Source organism: Heteronotia binoei, chromosome 3 (genome assembly GCF_032191835.1).
Source record: "Heteronotia binoei isolate CCM8104 ecotype False Entrance Well chromosome 3, APGP_CSIRO_Hbin_v1, whole genome shotgun sequence".
In the NCBI taxonomy this organism is placed as follows: domain Eukaryota; kingdom Metazoa; phylum Chordata; class Lepidosauria; order Squamata; family Gekkonidae; genus Heteronotia; species Heteronotia binoei.
The window spans coordinates 94,023,204-94,040,211 of NC_083225.1; the positions used below are offsets into that span (position 1 = coordinate 94,023,204).

Sequence of the window (17,008 nt, forward strand, 5' to 3'; positions counted from 1 at the left end):
CACAGAGGCAGCAGCTGAGCTTGCTGAGTCCCTGCATCCAGCCACTGTAAGTGTGATTTCTCCTCATACTAGTGCAATTCTGCCAGTGCCTATCAGCACTGATGTGAGCTTTTGGCTGGCCATTTGGGTAAAGGAGGACGTTGAAGCATCCTTCCTGCCTGCCCCTTCCATTGCTCCTGGAGGTGGTCTGGATCCCAAGGGACCTTCACCTTTCTCCTTATTTTGGTCTCTGCATATACCAGACCCAGAGTCTGGGGTCTTTTTGGATGAAGAGTCTTCCATAGAACTTTCATTTTCACTAGTGGGAATAGGAGCTAAACTCAGATGACCTGCTGGAGTAGCAAGGCTATTCACACTGGAAGGATATTCTCACTGGATCCTGGTTAGGCATACAGAAAATTTGCATAACCCTGTCTGGAGCAAGTGGAGGTGTGACCCTAACCAGTGTGGATGACTTCCCCTGCTGAAGTAGTACAGTTTTTCTCCACAATGGGGACCAAAGCAGAAGGGAAGCGACCTCAGCAGGCTATAATGACAGCCTCCAAAGCATCCATTTTCTCCAGGGAAGCTAATCTCTGCCATTTGGAGAGTAGCTGTAATTCTGAGTGATATCCAGCCCTTACCTGGAGATTGGCAGCAATGGTTCCCCAGGAGGAAATGGCTGATCTGGAGGGTGGAGTCTATAGCATTGTACCTGTCTTGAGATCCCACCCCTCAAAGCTCCAAGAATTTCCCAACCTGGAGTTGGCAATCCTATTGTCTCAGTCAACCATCAGTCTACCTATATCTGCCTCTCTAGCTTTAGCTTTCCATTGTTTCCCCCCTCAATACAGCCTCTACCTAGGAAAAGGACAGCCTTTCTCTGCAGTGAGGACCAAGGCAGCCTACAGCATTCTCCTCTCTCCCTTCAACAACCCTGTGAGATAGGTTAGGCTGAAAATCTGTGATTGGTCCAAAATCACCCAGCTTCTACAGCAAGAACCTGGGTCTGGCCAACCCTGCTCTGAAGTGCTAACTCCTATGCCACACAGTGGCTGCCAAAGGGGAGTAGAACAATAGCAAGCAGTCAGGCCTAGGATAGCCAACCTCCATATGGAGCCTGAAGATTTCCTGGGATCACAGCTCAACTCCTGGCAACAGATTTGTCTCCCCATGGAGAAAATAACTGCATTGGAGGGTGGACTTTATGACATTATATTCAGCTGAGGGCTCTGCTGACAGAACCAAGCTTGATTGCCTAGCAACAGCCTCTACCTAGCTGCTTCTCCAGTGGTTCAGTCCTTGTATGTTTTGGGGCAAGGCTGAGGGGAGGAGGAAGTGAGTTACAAGAGGCAGCTGCCATGGCCTCTGAGGAACCACTTGCTGCATAGTCACATTACCACCTTTGTTCCATCTCTTCACTGTCTCCCAGCCATTGTTGCTCACTTTCTCTTCCAAGAGAGTAGGCAACAGTGGGTGGGAGAGAAGTGCCCAGCCAATGGCATGCAAGTTCTCAAGTGGTGGTTGACAGACCAATGGCTGATGGAGCATATACCACAGCCAACGGCAGAGCTGGAAAGTTCCAACCCACTAGTGCTTTTATATATATAGAATTAAAATTGCAGTAAATTGCAACCGTCAAGAAAGACTTTTTTAATTAGGGAATAGGATCACTATCTATCGCAATGTTCAGTGTGTGTATCAACTTGCTTTCACTACGGTATCTTCTACCTTCCAGCACCTTCAACCTTCTTCATTATCTCATGCCTTAGGCAAGCTTTTATTTATCTGTATTACTTTGCTATTCTCTAATTCTAGTCTTAGTGCATTGTTTATTGGATTTCTTCTGCTTCTGACTGAATTGCTTTTTATTCTGTAATCTGCCTTGAGTCTCAGCAAGAACTGAATGAAATAAATGTTATTTACCAGGTGATATTAACCTCCATGCCATGAAAAGCTTCAGCTGCCCATTTTGAGCCATTAAGCCTCTTAAATGACAGGATATTTTTCTCCAGGCCTTTTCACAACCCGATGCTCAGCTGAAATCTTTTAAAATACAGGATGTATTTATCTTTGTTTTACTTAGAAACTATTTTAAAGACCTTAGTGAACAGTTTGATGCACATAAACCTTCCACTAGGCAAATTAAGCACTCCCCTCCTTCTGATGCCCTAGGTAAATGCCCCAACGTGTGCACCGGCCAGCTGGCTTAGCTTCGTCTCCTTTCCAATTCCTGAAGGGAGATGAAGCAAAGCCACCCAGCCATTGAGCAACTGCTGGCTTTGCTCCGCCTCCCTTCTGATTCCATTAAGAGTAGTCAACTGAGATTGCCTAGGGCATCATGCACCCTAGGGCCAGCCCTGTATGTAGATAAACAGTAAGAAACATTTCATTCCAAGTATGAAGGACACATGGGCAGTGGGGCCAACTGGTCCTCAGGGATGCATTTTCCCTTAGTTGTGCTCCCTGGTTCCTTAGCTGTGCTACCCAACAACAGAACTTTGTCCATGAAGATCCCAGCCAACCCAGGTGTTGACTTTCTTGACATAGTTGATGGCAGGGAGCTGTACAGCAGAAGATGTACAGAACTCAGCCATAAGCTGACCACCAGCAGCTGGTCTTCAGCTGCTGTAAAAACATCACAGATAGACCACCTGGGGCCCTGCCTCAGGAGAGTACACCAAGGTTCTATCTGGATACTCTACCTGGAAGAAATGGATTGTATGGAGGGGAGGAAATGGTAAGTGGCCAACAGTCTCCTCCTCTTTGTCAGACATAAATGTGGCTTTAAATACATTCTTGAAATCTAACGTTTACTAAATTAATGTGCCTATTTTTGTATTTTCAAAGTATTTACTCAAACACCACTATGGAATGACAGAAGGGAGCAACACAGAAATGCCTTTTGTTCAAACGGAGAATTTTGCTAAGTGCTCTTGAGCTTTGGTGAGACGACTGATCCATTCCTTTAGGGCCTTCCTCCTATTGCCAGCTTCATTTTGCTCACTAAGGAAATTGCTGAACTGATCTTTCATTTGTTGCAAGAGATGTAACATTGCACTCTGTAGCTTTTCAGCATAGTCTTGGAAAATATAGCCCTGAATGATCAGAGGAATTTGGCTACCAAGGCGGTTTCTAGAACTCTGAAAAGAGAATTGAAGATTACTGTTTTGTTTTCAAAGACTGGATCAAAACATGACAAAACTCAAAAAGTGTTGCAAGTAGACTGCCTGTCATTACAAGAGGTTATATATTTAAACTTGGCTTCTTGGTCAAGGAAAAGAAAGACCAAGCTTCCAAATATATCTGAAAGAGAGAAGATGGCAGTTTAAAGGAAAAAAAGGTAGCGGTTCTTTCAATATCCTCAAAGCAGTCAGTGCTGAAACAGTCCATACATTTATGGACAAGGGTCAATGAAGACTGACCCCCGAATAATTAACGAATACCCCTATAATAAATGAAAATATGTCTTTGCCGTCAAAAGCAAAAGAGGATGTCTGATGCAACATTTAAAGTGACTGTTGGAGGCCACACAGCCCAAAATGGGTGTGAATTCAAAGGTTGTAAAAGTAGAAAATAGAGGCCCCAAGAAGCTTCTGTTAAAGCTGATAAGGCATGGAGACAGAGGAGTGGCAAATTACAGGAAGGTGGGGGCATGTGGAGTAGATAAGCCTGGGGGCTTGGCTGCTTGTTTTGGGGTTGAATAAAAATGGTCTGTTGGAGAAGAACTTTAACTTAGTCATTTTGGGGCTTATGCCGACTAAGTTCTGCTTTGATGTCAAAGTTAATCGTTTCATACCAAGCAATGTGTGGGGCTCTGTTATTTGCCTGCTACATCATGACCCAGATGGGGGTGCCCGATGCTGCCACCACTCTGGAATTAGGGTCCCTTGGGAAAGCCCAGAGTCCCTTCCCAAACCCTTCCAATCCCTTGCTTTGGACAAGAAAATAAGGGTATAGACCAGGCAGAGTCTAACAAAGAACAATAAAAAAGGTTTATTTTAAACAGGAAAATCAATAAAGTGGAAGTGAACAAATAAGGTGCTTCAAAACTATAGTAACGTAGGTGAAGGACAATAAATATAAGGTCCCTAACACGACTGAATTTAACTGTCCTTTGTCTTAGGCCCCTGGCCTCGGCCTGTTCACTCTCTCCCTTAGAGCGAGGGTCTTCCTCCTAACAGCAGCTGTCCTGCCTGCTCAACCTCTCAGGAGGAAAGAATAGTGTCTGTCTCCTGAGTAGGGTTGCCAAGTCCAATTCAAAAAATATCTGGGGACTTTGGGGGTGGAGCCAGGAGACATTGGGGGCGGAGCCAGGAACAAGGGTAAGACAAGCATAATTGAACTCCAAGATGGGCAATTATGCCACTGATGGACCTCTGCTCCATATTTTTATCCAATCCCCTCTTAAAGCTGGTGATAAGTCCTCAAGTGACATGTGGATCCACCCCCAATGCAAATCTGCACTCCGCCATGGTCTTACATCTGGGGGGGGGGACTGCTTCCCGCGCTGCCACCGAGTCAGCTGACCAGAGGGGGAAGCCCCGTCCCCAGAGGATCATGGGCTCTTCAACTCTGGTGTGTATGTGTTGCTGTGAAGGAAGGCACGATGGGCAGCTGGTCCCATGCTCCGTTGCTGCTGCCCTTCTGGCACTTGCTCGCTCACCCTTCCCAGCAGTCCCTGCCTTCCCCCACTTTGGCCAGGCGACTGTCTGTCCCCCAGCTTCAAGTGCTCAAGGCAACCCCGGCACCTTCTTTTCCGAGTCCGACACCGCCGCTCCCGCCTGCCCATTGATTAAGGGCATTCCCCTCCCCAGCAACAGAAGCCGCCCACCCGGCTGCCTGCCTGCCTGCCCACCCACACCAGTTCGCCGCCGGGAGTTCACCTGCCCTCCCTCGAGTCAAGGCAGTCAGAAGAGCCAGTCCTGCCGAGTCCCGCCACCCGCGTGCAGTCCTGTCACCTGCTGGCTCCTGTAGAAAGCGGCCGCTCTGCCGGGGGTTTCCCCAAGTGGCTCTGCTGCGGCCCCTGGTAGGAAGCGAGGGCGCGGGGGGTGGTGGTGCAGCTGGAGCCGTCATCGCTGCAAAGTGGCTGTGGGCGCCAAGGTGGCGAGCGCGGCCAGCAGCAAAGGAGCTCACTTTTCCTTCATTTGCTTTGCCGCCGTAGAAGAGGCCCACAAGCGCGCTTCCCTCCCTCCTTCCAGGGACAGCCGGCCCTCCACCACCAGGGCGCGGAAGAGCCCCCAGCCAGCTGGGCTGAGGCGGGAAGGGAAGCTGCTCCACCAGAAAGAAAAGGGCTCTGAGAAGGAGCGCCCAGCTCCAGCGGTGCGAGACCTCGGTGGGCAGCCAACCCAGCCAGAGGCCCGCTCGCACTCGGCTCGTCTTGGTGGGAAGGTGGGAAGGGCCGCCATTCCCCCCCGCTTTCCAGATTTTTGGCGAGCGGGGGGAGGAGGCTCCAAATCGGGGGTCTCCCGCCTAGGCGGGGGATTTGGGACCCCTACTCCTGAGAGAGCTTTTAAACTATTCCCCTCAGAGTTTACGAGGACGCCGATTGACTGAAACCAGCACCAAGCATTCTGGGGATAGTAGGCTGTCTCTTCCTACTGTGACACAGGCTTCACAAGCTCCCTAGGCCCACTAGGCCTCAGTCTCACAGCACAGCACAGATCATGACAACAAGGCTTGCCAGTTTCCTGACTGAGGTGAGAGATTTCCCATCCCCCAGCTGCTGTTGCCAGCTGCTGCTCAGCTGGGCAGCATGAAGAAACACCTGGGTGAAATGGGAGGGGGTATGACTGGCATCCCCAGGGTGTTGTTGCTTGCAGTGTGACCCAGAAGACACCTCATCCCACTGGGTGATGCTCTGGCATTTGCCCCAAACTCCATTGTTAAACCAAAGAGTTATGAGGGACTGTTATAATGGGTCACACTGGGAGCGACATCATTGTACTGAGGATACCAATCACAACCCATGGCAGTCCCCACACCCCATTTTCCACAGGGGTGGAATTCTAGCAGGAGCTCCTTTGCATATTAGGCCACACCCCCTGATGTGGCCAATCCTCCAAGAGCTTACAAGGCTCTTTTTTGTAAACTCTTGGAAGATTGGCTATATCACGAGGTGTGGTCTAATATGCAAAGGAGCTCGTGCTAGAATTCTGCTCCTGCTGCCAGGCAGCCCTATTATGAACAGAGAAATGGGTCAATGGCAGTCAGTGCAAATGCAGAAAGTTGGCTGTACTGTGCTGGCTGAAAGTGTCATTGCATCCAAATTATTCAAGGCAATGAAGACTCCCCAGTTTCCAGGCAACTCACTCCGTGTGTTTAGTGGCTATAATGCAAACTAGGACACATGGAAACTATGAAGATAATCTCTTAAGTAGATAAATATTTTTCTCTATCTACATGGATGATCTCCATCTGTAGTGAAGTGACAAGAAGAAAGGGAAGAACAGGGTAATACACAGTTTGGGAGATCCTTACATGTACTTGTAAAAACTTTTTTAAAATATGCCCTTAGGAGCCAACCTCTCCTGCTGCGAAGGGGTTATTCAGTTCTCAGGAAAATAGAAAGGCATGTGTACATTGATTTTCCTTTTCTGTAGTCCTTATCTGAAATCATTCTATCTTCCTAATGCTTATATTTGTCACCTTGTGTTGTTACATCTTGTCACTAAGCACTGAAAATATGTATCAAAGTACATCTAGGATATTAGCCAAAGAGAAGATGGGGAAACTGATAAATGTCTTCCAGTTCAGATAATCCAACTTTCAATAGCAGTTAGAGAACCAGCTTCTGAAAATCCACCACTATACATACTGACAGTGCTATGCAAATTCAGCCATAACAACAGTTTGGATATAGACTTGAATAGTCCCTTGGATGAGAGTGACCAGCAGTTCCTCATGTGAAAGCCTGCTTATTTAGAAAAGGGATTTTCACACTTTGGCATAGTAAGTCATTCTACATTGTAATTGAATTTTGAAATCAGTGTGCTTATAATGAAATCTCACAAGAAGTAGTCACAATAATTGAAATTATACTTCCCCCTTGATTCTGGGGCAAGGAGAACAAAACAAAGAGCCTCTTGGGCCCTCAGCATGGTTTTTAAAGGTCTCCACAGAAAGCTGGGTCACCCATCTGCCCCACCAAAGTTGAAGCTTACCCAACTAATCTCATCACAATAAACATGAGGAAAGGAAAGGTCCCCTGTGCAAGCACCAGTTGTTTCCGACTCTGGGGCGATGTTGCTTTCACAACGTTTTTACGGCAGACTTTTTACGGGGTGGTTTGCCATTGCCTTCCCCAGTCATCTACACTTTCCCCCCAGCAAGCTGGGTACTCATTTTACCAACCTCGGAAGGATGGAAGGCTGAGTCAACCTTGAGCCGGCTACCTGAAAACCACCCAGCTTTCACCGGGGATTGAACTCAGGTTGTGAGCAGAGCTTAGGACTGCAGTACTGCAGCTTTAACACTCTGTGCCACGGGGCCCTTAAACATGAGGAGGAGGAGGAAAACACTCATTTACAATGTAGATCAGGACTTTTTTTTGGAGCAGGAATGCACAGGAATGCAATTCCAGCTGGCTTGGTTTCAGGGTGTGTGGCCTAATATGCAAATGAGTTCCTGCTGGGTTTTTTCTACCAACCCCCCCCCCCCCATGTATATTAAGAAAAAGAAGCTGGCATCCTGGCTTTAATGTACCTGATTATTTTTCATGCCTTCTATTTAGCACTGGAACTCCCCATGGGAGCACAATCAATTGCCAAGGAAAAATGGAAAATGCATGTTACCAACACTTCTCAGATTTTACTTATTTTCAAAATATTGTTTATCTTAAGAATTTTTTAAATAAAAAACCCTGAGAGCAAGTTACAGCACAGGAGCAACTGAAAAGTCAGAATTCAACTATATTTCCTTTCAAGCTGAGAAGTAGGGGAAACACATTTTTATAAGGAAAAGATGTTCCAATGTTTGGGCTGAATAATAGATTCTATGGCATTAATCTTTTTTCTTCTGTTCCTTGCAATTTACAGGTTGTAATGTTGTGAAAGAAAAACATACATGGTTAAAACTCACTCATTTCAAGTGGTACATCACCTCTTCCATGGAACACTGTTTTGCAGCAGTAGAAGCTGAAACACTGACACTTTTTGTTCTAACAGTCTTTAAATCTTCACTATAAATGCCATCTTGGCAGTATACAACCTGCTCCAGTTTAAACTGAGTGCTGATCATAGATTCTGCTTCCTCTTCTTGCTTCACTTTTAGATTTTCAATACTATTCTACCAAGACAAAAGAAATTGGGGTTTTGCCTGAGGTATGTTTAAAAACAAGAAGTAATCTTCAGGATTTCTAAGGGGAATGCATGGGAACAGAGTTCTTGAACTGGAATGCATGGGAACACAGTTCTGGCTTGCTTGGCACCAGGGGTGTGGCCTAATATGCAAATGAGTTCCCAATGGGCTTTTTCTAAAAAAAACCCACCACTGGCTGAAGGTAAAATATAAATATAAATGTTGTTAGCCCCCTGAGTCCGCTCGCAGGGAGGGTGGGATAGAAATTTAAGGTAAATAAATAAAACTTAAATATGAACATCTGGGCTTCTTGGAGCAGACCTCTGCTGGCTGCTTTCCCATGTCCCCCAGTGTGGTGTTTGTGGCTCCGTGAGATAGCACTTAATGCTCTCTTGGATTCTATACTGAGAAGCAATTGGCAGAAATCACTTTCCCCACTTTTTGCACAAGCAGAATATGACTTACAGTACAATCCTAAAAAAAACAGTTTTCTTGGAGGTAAGAAGAGAAAAGATTGGATTTATACCCTACCCTTCATTCAGAGTTTCAGAGTAGCTTACAAATTCTTTCTCTCCCCCTCCCCACAACAGACACCCTGTGAGGTAGGTGGAGCTGACACCCTGTGAGGTAGGTGAAGCTGAGAGAGCTCTTTTGAGAACTGTTCTTGAGAGAATAACTCTGATGAAGTTATGACTGACCCAATGTCACACCAGCAGCTGCATGTGGAAGAGTGGGGAACCAAACCCAGTTCTCCCAGGTAAGAGTCCATGCACTTAACTACTACACCAAACTGGCTCTCTGGTAAGCCCCTGAAGACCTGTGAATAGGATTCTACTTAGGATTGCTGTCTTGGCTTCAGTCCAATAAAGTAGTCTGCCTGTCCTAGTGTGAGACAGACAAAGCCATGGAGTCCAGTTATGACTATTCCAACTGCCAGAAATACCCCTTATCCTGGAGCTTGGAGACCCTTTTAACACGAGATACTAGGGGCTGAGCTTTAGTCCTTCCTAAAGCCTGATGACCCTAATACATGAAGGTGATGAGACAAGCAATGTGAAACACTGAAATGAATCTCCAAGGGCAAAACTGCTGCATAGAGATCTGCAATGCACTGACCCCACACTGGAGCTTCATGGATCTTCTGGTGTGTTTTCACTGAACTCCCTAAAATCCAATATCAAATCACATGTCAAAGCCAGACTGAATCTCAAAAAATAGGGATCCAATACTTTGTGGTGCAGCAAAGATACAAAAATGCGGATCCAAAGTATGGATCCTCATGAAGTTATATTATTTTTTCACTGAAACAAATAAAATGATCTTCACACTGTAGATAATATCTTAGTCTACAGTCTGTACCACAAACATGCATCCACCATGGTGGCACCGTGGTGGCACCAAAACAGTTCCATATCATGGGTCCTCACAGATCCTCACAATTTTTGCTTTGAGTCACACAAAATGCATCATCAAATCACATGTCACATCCATAACCAAATATTACACCAGAAAAATCACAGATCTACTGGTTAATGGTGGCAGTAAAGCGCAAAATTGTGATTTTGAAGCAGATTCTCATGGATCATCAGGATTTTTACATTGGGTTACCCTAAACTTACAATCAATCACACATCATGTTTGTGGCTGCAGAGTGCATGGCAAAAACTACACATCCACTGCTTCATGGCACCACTATGGCAGATCTGTGATGTGTCTCGAATAATGCCTTTTTTATACCTTTCCTAACCTGTATAGAGCCCCATGGCGCAGAGTGGTAAAGCTGCAGTACTGCAGTCCTAAGTTCTGCTCATGAGTCACAACTTGAGTTCGATCCTGGCGGAAGCTGGGTTTAGGTAGCCAGCTCAAAGTTGACTCAGTCCTCCAGCCTTCCAAGGTCGGTAAAATTAGTACCCAGTTTGCTAGGGGGAAAGTGTAGAAGAAGGCAATGGCAAACCACCCTGTAAAAAGTCTGCCATGACCAAGAGAGAGATCTTGGGGTTGTGGTAGATAACTCACTGAAAATATCAAGACAGTGTGCGATTGCAATAAAAATGGTCAACGCCATGCTGGGAATTCTTAGGAAGGGAATTGAAAACAAATCAGCCAGTATCATAATGCCCCTGTATAAATTGATGGTGCGGTCTCATTTGGAATACTATGTACAATTCTGGTCACCGCACCTCAAAAAGGATATTATAGCATTGGAAAAAGTCCAGAAAAGGGCAACTAGAATGATTAAAGGTTTGGAACACTTTCCCTATGAAGAAAGGTTAAAACGCTTGGTGCTCTTTAGCTTGGAGAAACGTCGACTGCGGGGTGACATGATAGAGGTTTACAAGATTATGCATGGGATGGAGAAAGTAGAGAAAGAAGTACTTTTCTCCCTTTCTCACAATACAAGAACTCGTGGGCATTCAATGAAATTGCTGAGCAGTCAGGTTAAAACGGATAAAAGGAAGTACTTCTTCACCCAAAGGGTGATTAACATGTGGAATTCACTGCCACAGGAGGTGGTGGCGGCTACAAGCATAGCCTGCTTTAAGAGGGGATTGGATAAAAATATGGAGCAGAGGTCCATCAGTGGCTATTAGCCACAGTATATGTATATATGTGTGTGTGTGTGTTTGTGTGTATATATTGGCCACTGTGTGACACAGAGTGTTGGACTGGATGGGCCATTGGCCTGATCCAACATGGCTTCTCTTATGTTCTTAAGTCTGCCGTGAAAACATTGTGAAAGTAATGTCACCCCAGAATCGGAAATGACTGATGCTTGCATAGGGGACTACCTTTTTTTTTTAAACCTGTGGTATACATTTTATCTGAGCTTCCAGGACTGTAGTTTTCAATAATCTCTTAGCTTCCCAAAGGGATTTGACCCTCCTTATTTTACCTTTTGAGATGTGGTGCTGGAGAAGAATCTTGAGAATTCCTTAGACTGCAAGAAGATCAAATCAATCAGTCCTAAAGGAAATCAACCCTGACTGTTCCCTGGAAGGTCAGATACTGAAGCTGAAGCTCAAATATTTTGGCCACCAAATGAGAAGAGAGCACTCACTGGAAAAGATCCTGATGCTAGGAAAGACAGAAGGCAAAAGACGAAGGGGACGGCAAAAGATGAGATGGCTGGACAGCATTACTGATGCAACAAACACAAATTTGAGCAGACTTCGGAGGATGGTGGAAGACAGGAGGGCCTGGCGTAACTTTGTCCATGGGGTCACAAAGAGTCGGAGTCGTCTGTGCGACTGAACAATAACAATTTTTACCTTTCAGTTTCTTCTTCACAAGCCCCCTCATTTGAGAGAAATTATGCCTTCTAAAGTTAAATGTAGTTGGGTTGGTCTTTTTGGACAACTCCCTATTTACATAAATGCTAAACTTAATAGCATTATGGTCACTGATCCCAACTGGTGCTATCACATTTACATCATCAGGTCCTATTACTTAGAACCAAGTACAGGATTGCCTCCACCCAGAGCCGGATTAAACCCTGTGGAGACTCCTAGGCAGTTGAAATCTTGGGGGCCCCTCTCACAAATTATCTCCTACTCAACCTATATATTAATCTGGCCCTCCAACACAAATAAATGGCTTGTATCTGGTAATCCTCAGGACAAGACAGCAGGAACACAAAGGTTAGAGACTAAGCACTCCTCTTGTTGTGAATGTGTGGTATAACCTGTAAACTGATCTCACAATTCTGACTTTTAACAAAGTTTCTATTTTTCTTTAATTAATTGCTAAGGCCATCAAAGTCAGCCAGTCCCCTGACCACTTGATGGATGCCCATCCATGTTTGACACTAAGAGAGAAATCTATCACTTTTGGGGAGCTTCAAAGGAACCAGTTTTGGGGGAAACAAGGCCATAAAGTCATTTGGCCAGTGTAACTAAAATGCCTATGTTGGGGTATGGATCTATGATACGAATGGTCTCTGATTGGATATTATACATATGACACCCCGATTTTCCATTGGTGTGACATTCTGCCTCCTCATTGGGTAGTGGAATTGAGTGATGTGACGTAATTTACCCTAGAAAACAGACAACCCAACCTGTCAGGTTAGAGAAAGAGAAAGGGTTCAGGGGAAGCTGGTTGCAGAAGAAGAAAAAGGAAGGAAAAAGGGAATCCCTTCATCCTCTCCTTCCTCCACCCCCTTTCTACCCTCACCCCCCCCTTCCTCTCAAGAGAAATCTTCCTCCAGAGGCCTTGCATTTCCTCTGACTGAGCCTACCCTGCAAGATATAGGTATTGTATCACCTTCCCCCATCCTGCTTAATCAGCTAACCTCTTTGTAATTCCTCTTGTATGCTTGAAATTGTTTGATTGAGATGTAACTATTTGAAACCCTATGCTATAATAAAATCCATTATTAACCAAAGGATTTTCAGTGGTCTATCTCTGTAGACATAGACATAGATCCTATACACCTCACCTCTCGTAGGCCTACCATTTTGAGCTAAGAAATATTAATATTCCCCAATAAAAAGTTGTTTGAGGTGTAACAGCCTGGCCTTGTACACTTATCTGCAAAACACTCCCACTGAACATAACTTAGAGCACACGAAAGCTTACGTCTGAATAAAACTAAGTTGGTCTTAAAGGTGCAATTGACTCCTATTTTGTTCTACTACTTCAGACCAACACCTGCCTACTTGGATCTATGAACATAGGATTTACTTAACACTGGGGTGGGGAACCTTTTTTCTGCCAAAGGCCATATGGATATTTATAACATCATTCGCGGGCCATAAAAAATTATCAAATTAAAAAACAGTGCTCCGCTGAGGAAGAATGATTTAGGCCAGCAAAATTAATGTAAATTATTGTTTTTCTATTTGAAATCATGTGGGGAGAACCCCCCCCCCACACACACACATGGCCCACCGCCCTAGGCAAATGGATAGGCCCAGGGCTTTTTTGTTGAAAAAACCCAGCAGAAACTCAGTAGCATATTAGACCACATCCCCTAATATTAGCATATTAGGTCATACAGCCATTAGCATATTAGGCCACACCATCTGGGATAATCAAGTGCAAACTGAGCTGTGATAGTAACTTTTCCAGGCCCTGCAGCAATTCTGGCTGGCCAGGCAGGCCCCAGGGAGCCTGCCACACAGTACATATGGGCCCTGTGATCCCTGCCTGGCCGTGGGGCAGCTACTGCACAGTGTGGCTGGGCCCCACGATCCTCGCTGGCCAGCCAGGCCCCAAGGAGGCTCCCACATGGCAATCTATGTATCTGTCCAGCAATCCCCGAGGGCCACACCAAGTGACCTTGGGGGCCATATACAGCCCTCGGAATGGAGGTTCCCCACCCCTGCTTTAACAGAAATATACACAAGCCTCATTTTGGGCAGGAGATCACAGGAACGGAGCTCTGGAACCTCTAAATTTTATTGTGCTCTTTCTTAACCCCCCTCCCCCAAAAAAACCTTGCTTCTGGGCTCCATTGTTCAACCCCCCCTTTGAGAATTTTGCTGAATTCTTAGATTGGACAAACTTTCTAATATTTTTCCCCACAAAAAGTGGGAAAATAACCAAAACATATCAAGCAGGCAGATGGAAGTCTTCATCATGCCACTGTGGCCACATAGGAAAAAGTAATTTAAAAAGGATGCTTCTTGAATTACAGTTGTCCCATCATCCACACAGTATTTTATAAGGTAGATGCTGAGCTTATATAATTCAGTACACCTTCCCGTGATGTCAGGGCTGCGTGGCATATGCAAATGAGGTGCTAATGAGCTCCAGCACCTCTTTTTCTACAAAATGACGCCTGAATTTATGCAAAATCAGTCTGTTAATATGACAAGCATGAGAGAAACAGCCTAAATAATTAAAAACCCTTCATTTAAATATGAAGAAAAACAATTATATTTTAATTGAAAAATTCATCATAATAATAGTTTACATACAAGCTGGAGGAAAATACGTACTACTCTTAAGAATACCACAACTATATTTAATGATTCTGTCCATGAAAAGCATGGCACAGCCGACTTATGGTGACCCCAGAAGAGGCGCTTTAAGGATAAGTGAGAAACACAGGTGGTTTGCCATTGCCTTCCTTTTCAGAGCCTTCCTTGGTGGTCTCCCATTCAAGGACTGACCCTGCTTATCCTCAGAGAGGAGATCAAGCTATTCAATGCCTCTTTCTCACTCATGTAATGATTATAAAAGCAATACATTGTAAAAGGAAGCTAGGCAATTCAACCTGCACAAAATAAAAAGCAGCCCATATTGCCTGGAGAATTTCAAAGCCAGAATTCAACCATCTCAGCAAGTGAAGTGCTGGATTAACCAAGCAAACATTGCAATAATGCATAATTCTTGTAGTCCACTTTGACATTATACATTTACAAATGTTATTTTACATTTTTCTCAATGCATAATCAGTTATTTGTCTTGCTTTCAGTTTTTAAGTACGTTAAAGTCAATAAAGCTTTAACACATATCAGAAAAATCCAGGTGGGCAGCCGTGTTGGTCTGAAGCAGTTGAACAAAGCAGGAGTCAAGTGCACCTTTAAGACCAACAAAGTTTTATTCAGAATGTTTTATATCAGAAAACAACTTTTAAGCCTCGTTGTGTTGTTTAGAAGTAGTGGTGATTAGTGAAACAGCAGAGTCCAAAACAATTTTGTATCAACATGGATTATCCCACTTTCACAACTAACAAATCAACTGCTTGCACTACTAGAGACAATGGAAGAGGTACTAGCCATGCACTCTGAGTGCAGCACAACCACAGCTTGGAAGGGAACTGAAATGATGCTGATCAGAGCAAGGGCCATTTGGGAAGCTAGGTGACTATGGTGGTGAGCTCTATCAAGCCTTGACAGGAAAGGTGCCCTGAACTCTGCACAACAGAGCAAAGAGAAAGACAGTGCTGCTTCCTGCCACTCAGCCCAATCCCACCCCACATCCAGAAAAGCAAAGGCACTGCGCTGTTAAAAAATCAGCACAACTTGCCCTAGGGGAGCAGGAGAGAAGCGACACTCCACCATGTTCGGTGGGTCTAGTTTTTCCCTGCCCCTCTGCCAGGCTCTCACCACATTCAGGCAGGGAGGGAGGGTAGGGAGACAGTGAATCAGGAGGGTGGGAAGGCTGGAGCTGGAGTGGAAAGAGGTGGGGAGAGGCGGTGGCAGAGGAGGGAAAGCAGCAAATTGAGAAGAGGGGGTGGGAAGAGGGTCTCCAGGACCAGATTGAGTAGAGAGGCAAATAATTTAATATCCAAACAGAAGGGGGTGGGGGGAGAGCAGGCCTGGGGCCCTAAATGGATTGAGGCCCCCAGGTCGGTGCCTACTTGGCCTATTGGGTTAATCCGGTTCTGCCTCTACCCTGGTAGATACTGTGACCACCTGCTCCATAGCACATTGAGAGTATCTAGAAACCCAGTCTTTCCCCCTTGAATCATAGAGTTGGAAGGGACCTCCAGTGTCATCTAGTCCAACCCCCTGCAAAATGCAGAAAATTCACAAATACCGCCCCCTAAATTCACAGGATCAGCATTGCTGTCAGATGGTAATCTAGCCTCTGTTTAAAAACCTCCAAGGAAGGAGAGCCTTGACTTGGAAGTATATTCACCCAATCAGTGTTGGTAGTTAAAATCACCTATGATTAAACAGTTATTTCATCTAGCTGTGTTAATGCTTTGCTGTTTTTAAATGATCAGCTAACCCAGGGGTGTCAAACATGCAGCCCAAGGACTGGATCAGGCCCCTAGAGGGCGCCTATCAGGCCCGTGAGCAACTCAGTCATCTGCTTCCTTCTCTCTCTCTTGCTTCTTGCTGCATCACAGCTTGCTTTACCAGGTTTGCTCAATCACACAGGAACTACAGAAAAAGCCTCTATTTTCTCCATTAGTTGAGGCCCCTCCCTTGGGGAGCAAGGGGTAGGGAGGGAGAGCTTACTCTCAATTGCACAGCCTAGCTGAGTCAAGCCTCTTTTCCTTCTATTGGCTGAGGCTCCTACCCCTTGTCTCCTGGGGAAAGAGACAGAGCTTCCTTTGCCCAGGAGAGATACAAAGAAAGCACCTTTAAGATCATAACCTTTTTGCTGAGAGAGAGAGTTAGTTAGTTAGTTGCTGGCTCGTTATGCCACGGATCCCCTGAGTGCAAATAGCTTTGCCTTCCTCTTTTCACTGTATTTATGCCCTCATGATCCAGACTTTCTCAGTAGGAAAACAATGTGAACTATTTAGATGAGAAATTATAACAAGCCAGTGAAGTGGCTTTAAAGACTGGGGATTTTGAACTTAGATTTCCTGGATTGTTGGCTGATACTGACCATTATACATTGCTGTCTCTCTGTTCTTGCTCTGCCTCATAACAATTGTAGTTATTTCTCTGGAGAAGACTAGAATGTTGCAAATAAACACATGGCTCTCAGTCTGTCATGCTGCCTTCACTTGTTCATGATCAGCACATGAAGCAACTTATATACACAAGTTTGCAATGTCCAGCCATTTCATGTTTTTCTGTGGGTTTTATGCTCAAAGTGTGGACCATGAGATTTCTGTAATGAATGTCAGTAAATCCAAAGTAGGTTTGCAACTTACAGATACACACCTGAACAGCATACTCAAGATTGCTACAGCACACTGTCTCCAGATTTTGATGCAATAATTCAGTGCAAGAGGTGTCAGTTATCAGAACTGTTATATAAACAAAATATTGCAAGAGTGCTAATATTTTAAGCATATTTTAAGTTTTTTAAAAAATCTTTA

The 17,008-nt window shown here is 45.0% G+C and overlaps 1 protein-coding gene across 1 annotated transcript; it reads right to left on the reverse strand.

Annotated features, from left to right (window-relative positions):
- Positions 1 to 2,617: 2,617 nt before the first annotated feature.
- On the reverse strand, positions 2,618 to 8,619 carry LOC132569082 (interferon-induced GTP-binding protein Mx1-like). The gene is made up of 3 exons (XM_060235266.1): positions 8,599 to 8,619; positions 8,068 to 8,265; positions 2,618 to 3,122 (listed from the first exon to the last, which is right to left on the reverse strand). Exons 1-3 carry the CDS (start codon positions 8,617 to 8,619, stop codon positions 2,889 to 2,891), a joined length of 453 nt encoding a protein of 150 aa, XP_060091249.1. The 3' UTR covers positions 2,618 to 2,888.
- Positions 8,620 to 17,008: the final 8,389 nt, after the last annotated feature.

What these genes read in the sequence shown, in the direction of transcription:
- LOC132569082 (XM_060235266.1), bottom strand. Translation starts at nt 8,619, where the DNA reads ATGGGAAAGCAGCCAGCAGAG. An exon ending in TGGGAAAGCAGCCAGCAGAG is followed by an intron (nt 8,266 to 8,598) that starts GTCTGCTCCAAG and finishes TTGTCTTGGTAG; the next exon opens with AATAGTATTGAAAATCTAAA. An exon ending in TGGAAGAGGTGATGTACCAC is followed by an intron (nt 3,123 to 8,067) that starts TTGAAATGAGTG and finishes TTCTCTTTTCAG; the next exon opens with AGTTCTAGAAACCGCCTTGG.